The sequence below is a fragment of the Cololabis saira genome, chromosome 23 (genome assembly GCF_033807715.1).
Source record: "Cololabis saira isolate AMF1-May2022 chromosome 23, fColSai1.1, whole genome shotgun sequence".
Lineage (NCBI taxonomy): Eukaryota > Metazoa > Chordata > Actinopteri > Beloniformes > Belonidae > Cololabis > Cololabis saira.
In genome coordinates this window covers 7,989,176-7,996,734 of record NC_084609.1, presented here as the reverse complement: position 1 = coordinate 7,996,734, position 7,559 = coordinate 7,989,176, and the positions used below count along the sequence as shown (strand labels likewise).

The following is a 7,559-nucleotide window of genomic DNA, read 5'->3' as shown; positions in this document are numbered from 1 at the left end:
AGGGAAAAAAAAAACAAAAAAAACACAGGAAACATGATTGTGAACCTCAACAACATTCATTAACTTTGGAGGGGGTGGGGGGGGGGGGGCTCCAAGAAAGCTACACAAACGGTTGCTAACGGTGAGCGCTGTGGCAACGGGCCGCGCTGGTATCCATGACGCTTCCAGACGGAAGATGGGGGTTTGTCTGAAGCTCACCGTCGACACTCGGACGGGGGGGGGGGGGGGGGGGAGAGGAGGAGGCGGGACCGCGAAGAACACGTATTCCTGTGGTCCCAAAAGGGGGCGGGGCTTCATAAAATGGGCGGGGAGTTCTTTACCTCGATCGTGGGTTGCAACGGGCGCTTCGGCTTCCTCCCCATCCAAGAAAAGCCAAATTCATAAGTGAGATTGGGGGGGGAGGAGTTAATTCCTGGAAATCCAAATCCTTTACAATTTAGAGTCTGGTGTTGCCGGTTGTGGAACCCGTAACCACGGCAACCGAAACAAAAACTTAACGGGAAGTGCAAAGTCAATGCCGATGGCCCCCTTTTGGAGGGTGGAGCGGGTGGCGGTGGGAGCTGGTCTCTCCGTGGGGGGGTGGGGGGTTGGGTGGGTGGTATTAGCTGCCCCAACAGTTCCGGTTCTCCTTGGAAAAAAAGGGCGGAGCTCCCAGCTCGTCCAATGACAACACAACAGATGTTAACGGGAAGATGGAGGGGGTGGTGGAAAAAAGAAAAAAGAAAAAGAAACTCACACCTGCACGGTTTCCATCACCTGGACGAGAGGCCACATCCTTTGTTTTTGATTTTTTTTTTCTTCTGTTTTTCTTGTTTCACTATTTATTTCATATTCTTAGCTTTAAAAAGGCTCACCATGATCGGACCAGCCACGGCGGGACCCTGAACGAAAGTGGCTGCTGACGGCGCCGCTGCACCGCCAGCGTCTAGCTGGACACAGTCATCATGTTACCGTAGGCCTTGGAGGGACTGGTTCTGCCCAGAACCCTCAGTTCATCCTTGCAGCTGATGGAGCTGACCACCGGGCCGTTCCCTGAGGCGGCGCCATGGCCGCTGCCGGCCATGGCGGGCATCAGCGCGGGGCCGGGCTGCGACTCGTACAGGACGCAGATGGAGCCGTCCTCGCCGATGCGGTAGGACACTTCGAAGGGGTCCACCCAGAGCGTGAGCTCGCTGGGCAGCACCAGGTACAGCTGCTGGATGGTCAGGCCGATGCGCTGGCCCGCCTGCCACACCAGCGGGTCCATCTTGTGGTTGATGCGGATGCAGCGGTAGCCGGAGCCCTTGCAGGGCCGGTCTGGGAACCAGTGGTGCTTGTATTGCTCTGAGGGGCGACAAAGACGACAAAAAGATTAGTTCCTGGGTCCAAAAAGATTAAATCTGGTGCACAAAATTAAAAAAAAATTGGCCAAGAAAAATGTAGAAAACATTGTCTACGCAGCTACGAACCTAAATCAATTCTCATATTAATTCCTAAAAATCGATTTGTATGTCTACAGATAAAACTTTTTTTCCATCATTACATTACAACTTTTGGTATTTTTTTGTTTATGCCCAAAAAAGGATTTTCTTGTTGGACGAGAATAACTGCTGCCATATTTTTGCCTTTAAATATGTTTAAAAGTATGAAAACATTAAAGTTTTCAGTTATAATTGCATAAATTGTCTATATTTCATTACTTTATATACTGTCTTGGAGTTACATTTGCATAAAATGCTAAAAACCAAATGCTCAAAAATTAAAACCAGAGAAAATAAAACAGATTTCATACGGCCTCGAATCAAATCTTGATTATCGATTCTGAATCTTAAGAATCGGAATCGAATCTTGACATTTGAATCGATCCCCAGCCCTGATTACAACAGCAACCTCTAGGGGTTGTTTCTGCAGAAATCGCAAGACAATCCGTCGTTTTGTCTTAAAAACAAAAACTATTCAACCCAAAAACTGCCAAACGTGTCCCGAAGCATCGGTCGAAGATTAAACAATTATTAAATCTACGAAAATTGGTTGTCGGGGCGACGAGCACGCAAACCCGAACAAGGGCGACCCGCCAACCCAAGAAGAGCCTGAGAGCGAAAGACCATTTAATGATAAACAGGATTAAAACCTGCAGCAGAGAAAAGAAGAAAGGCAACATGGGAGGGATTCAAAAGCTCAACCTGCGATCAATTTAATCAGCTTAATTGATTGAGGTCTTTGCTGACGTCTTCGGGTCGGCGTACGGTTGAGTGTTTTCCCACTAGATAATTAATAAACAAACAGATCTGAGAGACGTGAATAATCAGATTCCTGCTCGTACTTTAGTCAAATGGGCCATAAAAGGGGGAATAAAAGCTGTAAAAGTGTCTTCTTATTGTTTTAACGTCCATAAACAAAGCTGCTGATCAATATTATATAAATATATACATAAATATTTCGGGGAGGGGTCATGTTCTGGGTATCTGGAAAGCACCTTCTGTTGTAATAGACACATACTTTAGTGAACTGGGCCATAAAGGGGGAATAAAAGTGTCTTGTTATTGTTTTAATGTTCATAAACAAAGATGCTAATCAATATTGTGTGTGTATGTAAAATAAATACATTTTTCAGGGGGGATCATGTTTTGGGTCTCTGGAAATTGCCTACTGACAACTTCTGTTGTACTGGGCCATAAAGGTGGAATAAAAGCTGTAAAAGCGTCTTGTTATCGTTTTAATGGTCATAAACAAAGCTTCTGCTGATCATTATTTTTATGTATGTAATATATATATATATATATATATATATATATATATATACACACATTATATATATATATATATATATATATGGATCATGTTTTAGGTCTCTGCAAAGCGCCTGTTTTATTAGGCGCTAAATGAATAAAATTTAAAAAAAAGTATAATATATACACACATTTATACAAACATACATACATATGGACTAAAGGTTCAGATCAAGTATCTAATTTAAGGAATTAGTTGAATGTTTAGCACTAGTTTACTGAGTGAAACCAACCCGTTAAAAAAGCCTATTGCATAAAACAGTTGTCATAAAGTCAGTATTTCTCCGCCTGCCGCAGCCCGATAAACAACCCGCTACGTGACTAGAAGGCCGTCCCCGTGTTGCACAACGACCCCCCCACCCCCCACAATGCAACAGTGGTGGCAGGAGAGGAAAAACACAAAGTGCCATCTGGGCCGTAGCTCCGCCCCCTTTTAAAGAGACAGGCCCCTGTTTTTCTTCCAAACTTTACTTCACGGTTCACACCTGCCTCCCTGCCCCCCACCTGTATGCGCCTGCGGGACAATAACTACCCCCCCCTCACCTCCCGGGGCTAATGGAGGGGCTGGCACTGCTGCTGGTGAAAGAGCACAGGGGTCTGGAGGAGCTTTCAGCCACAAAGGCAGCTGCCAACAAACAAACCCCGAGCAGCTGGGAAGTGATCGGCTCAACGGGGCCTATTCTTGAAAACCAGGGCACATGCGAGGAGGGGGGGGTAGAAAGTAAGCAGGCGAATGTGCGCTTACCCTAAACAGTTTAACCAAAGAGGTTTGTTTACGCATCGGAGCTGACCTCCAAATAACAAAGACGCATTCGTGGGGGGCTGTTTTTCTCATTTTTTATTGATGGAACCTGAAGCACCAGCAACAAATCACATCAATGCTTGAAAATAAAAAGAAGAAAGGGGGAAAAAAAGTGAGAGGGAGGCTGGGTTTTGTTCATGCCGTACTCTTTCTTCCTTCCTCCGACTGGAGATCCCGGACCGTGGGTTTTTCCGTGCGCAGACAAAATGGAGGGTTGCTATGACGCTCTTACGAAAACAAAGAACTCTGGTTGGCCTGATTCTAGAGAAGCGAGGCTGAAAAGGGTATTCCCAATGTTTACGGTGCACACTGAAAACGGGGACTTTGACCGTCTTCTAGCCTGCAATAAGTTACCTAACATACCAGGAACTTTCACCTTCGATCCTGGAGTATGAGGCACTTTTTGAGCCATTTTCACTTTTTTTAAAAGTGTCTGCAAGCAAAAAGGAAAAAGAAAACGGCTCGAATCATCGGTGGAAATGTGAAGCCAGACTGAAAACTCGTGGTTCCTGGGGACTAAACGGCGCCTGGGCGGTTGAGGTTCCTGCTCTGGAAATGTGGGTCAACGGCTGGAGGCCTGGAATGTGTTTACGGCAGGAAACGAGACACAGAGCGCTCTGTACCCAGGAAAACCTGCCATAATCCCGGACAACACGCAAACTAAACCCCCCCCTGAGCCCAACCAGGGACCGTGGTGCCAAAAACCTGTGATTGTTTCTACACAAATAAACAACATATGTTGTGCTAGTGGTGCCTAAAACGAAGGAAACGGCATTTATGAGTCACGAAATGACAATAAAAGGCAACAAATGGGAGCAGGAATGTAATTAAATGAGGGGAAATGCGTTTTTTTGTTTGTTTATAGGTAAATTGTAAATTTTTTTATTTGGCATTTTAGAGATTTAGAACATACCGAGCCAAACAAAAACTTATGCAATACACAAAAGAATTTAGCTTTGTGTATATGAAATTTACCAATTGCAATCATAAGACTTACTATGTAACTTAATGGTTTATTGTCAGATTCAAACTGAGTGATAACATCTTTAGCCATAATTGTTGTAGAAACGTTAGTTTTACTAGCTCTGCTCCTTCAAATCGGGGCTCCTACGTCACTTTTTGTAAAGATTCATATCCGGCACTTTTTAAGTAGTAGTAGTAGTAAACCTTTATTTTACCAGGCAAGAATTGCTAAGAATACATTCTTATTTAAGGCAATGGCCTGGTAGGAGGTGAAAGACCTCCTAAGGGGAAGGGAGAGGGGGAGTAACATTAAGATATAGACAATAAAAGCACATCAACAACAGTGACACAAAGAAAAAGGAATAAAGACATAATGCAGTGACACACCACAGAATGACAGTTTTAATCCTCATATTGTACATTTCTGTTTATTCCTGTTATACATTTTACTTTATTCTATCTCTCAGTTTATCTCCATATATATTTGTTTGCTTTTATATTTTTACTGTATTGCTGGACTGTACTGCCATTATTTTACTTTCCTTATTATATTTGCGGTGCTCTACTGCCCTTTGTTTTCAGCAACTTGTGCTTTTTTTTTTAATTATTATTATTATTATTATTATTATTATTATTATTATTATTATTATTATTATACCTTCTTTTCTCATAATTTTATTTCATTTTATTTACTGTCTAATTGGGTCTTGCCGCTTTTAATGTTGATGTAAAGCACATTGTGTTCAATTGTGCTTATATAAATAAACTTGCCCAATGCCTACTATGTATAAAAATCCCAAAATCCGTCCAAAACGGAGATGAAGAGTGAGCAAGCGATTAAAGAAAATGTATGGGAGTTTCAGGCTCAATCTTACAAAAAGGTGCAATCAACAGAAACATCAACAAATTAGGTAAAAGCTGAATGTGGGGCAGTTTCTGCTGCATTACGTAATCAGCCCCTGCGCGTCAGCGGGGGTGTTTTTACTTCCTTGTTTGCGCGTCTCTCTTCCCCACCCCCACCCTTCCTGCTAATCACGGCTCCATATTGTTCCTTTCCGTGTTTTGACACGATTTTAACCCAAATTGCCAAAACATTTCGACCCTTTTTTATCATTAAACTGGTTTATTTATGTGCGTCTCCTGATCCTGCGCAGACGGGATGCGCAGAAGCTGTTGCGCTCTGGCTGTGGAGACTTTGAGGAGAACAAAGAAACGCTTCTTCTCGGTGGCTATTTCACCCCAAAGTTGGGCACTTTTTACTAAAAATCGATCCTAAATGGGGTTTTTGATTATGTTAGAGGTGAAATGGAGGGTTTTGAGTGGGAAAAGGGGTTGTTTTTACCTGCCAGGATGTCCTGTAAGCTCTGGTTGAAGGTCTGGACCTGTCGGTCGTTTACGTGTCCTTTCACCCGCAGAAATCTGGACAGAAATCCCACCGCGGCGTTGATCTCTGGCTTCATGGTTCCCCGGGCACAAAGGGTATGCATTGAGGAAAAAGAAAAGGCAACGGCGACGACTGCGCGCGCTTTTGTTGTGGTATTTTTTTGTTTTTTTGCTATTTTCTCGCTCTTTTTCTTTTATTTCACGTGTTTTTTTTCCTCTCCGAGCAGCTGTCCGTGTCTGGTGGCGGTTGTGCGGCTTCTCTTGGCATTTATCAGAGGTAGAGTGCGGCTGCGAGGGTGGAGAGGGGGTCCGTGTTGGTAAATAACCGAGTCCGGGGGGCAAAGCCGAACCCTCGCTGCTCGCCTTCCTCCTTCAGAGTGACGCGAGCAGCGGAGACCGCGGGTTTTATACTCCGCAACCCCCACCAAGACCCCGCCCCCTCTGTGACGTCACCAGGAGCCACGGCAACGGCGGATTCCCCAGCCAATCAGGCGCCGAGCCTGGCGCTGACGGGCCTTTTCTTTTTTCCTTCTTCTTCTTTATTCAACAAAATAATACAAAACAGAACAGTAATTAAACAACATCTTCTCGTAAGGATGATAGTATTAGTCAATGGGCCAGAGCCCAAAATTTCACTTGTCAGTACCACTCAAGGTGACCAAACTTTCTTATGATTTTTGAAAAGATCCACTTCTATAGATGATATTTTGGTATGATAACCCTCCTGAGTGGCAGCTGGATCATAGTTATCAGCTCATGAAGTTACCCAACCCCTTCAGAAAATTACATTTTAGATGCTAGTAGTATTGCATATCCTGGTTTAGACAATGTAACATTTATATATGTTACATTTATAAGTATTTTACGTGTAGACCCCAGGAAGACTAGCTGTTACCATGGGTGACAGCTAATGGGGATCTTAATAAACAATAAACCAACAAACAAACAATGTACAGGATATCTGTCAATGTTTCACAATATTGTCTTTGGTATAATTTTAAAGGGGACCTTTTAAGCATTCATTCAAGCTAAGATGTGAACTTTCTGACCAACACCGAGGTCACTGCAGCTCTTTAAACTATAAACAACACACATTTTTACACAATTTTCGCCTAAATGATATACTATCTTTTAGCCCTGTGTCAACTAGGAACAACAGAGACACAAAATACAAAAACTGGAATACTCACAGGACCATAAGGATTCAGGAAATGTATAATATATAGCGCTATATAAATAAAATGTATTATTATTATTATTAATATACCCCTAATATATTGTTCTTACCGGTCATTGTAAGCCTTAAACTAGAAGAGCATCATTAGGCTCCTATGAAACTATAACAGCCACTAGGCTAATGTCACAAACTGGTCTTTATCTGCAAATACACGACATAAAGGACATAACAATGAGATGAGGAACCAGCTTAGTTTTATAAACAACATTAGAGACACAAAATACAAAAAATACAAAACAAAAAAATATACAAAAACTGGAATACTCACAGGACCATTCAGGAAATGTATAATATACCCAATTTAGAATCATCAATTAACCTGAAGGGGGTTTTAACTTCATGAGCTGATAACTATGATCCAGCTGCCACTCAGGAAGGGTTATCATACCAAAATATCATCTATAGA

General features: G+C 42.8%; 1 protein-coding gene across 1 annotated transcript; it reads right to left on the bottom strand.

Moving 5' to 3' along the window:
• Window positions 1–780: 780 nt before the first annotated feature.
• btg1 (B-cell translocation gene 1, anti-proliferative) lies at window positions 781–6,311 on the bottom strand. The gene is made up of 2 exons (XM_061715288.1): window positions 5,876–6,311; window positions 781–1,323 (listed from the first exon to the last, which is right to left on the bottom strand). Exons 1-2 carry the CDS (start codon window positions 6,018–6,020, stop codon window positions 926–928), a joined length of 543 nt encoding a protein of 180 aa, XP_061571272.1. The 5' UTR covers window positions 6,021–6,311; the 3' UTR covers window positions 781–925.
• Between the last annotated feature and the right edge of the window lie 1,248 nt (window positions 6,312–7,559).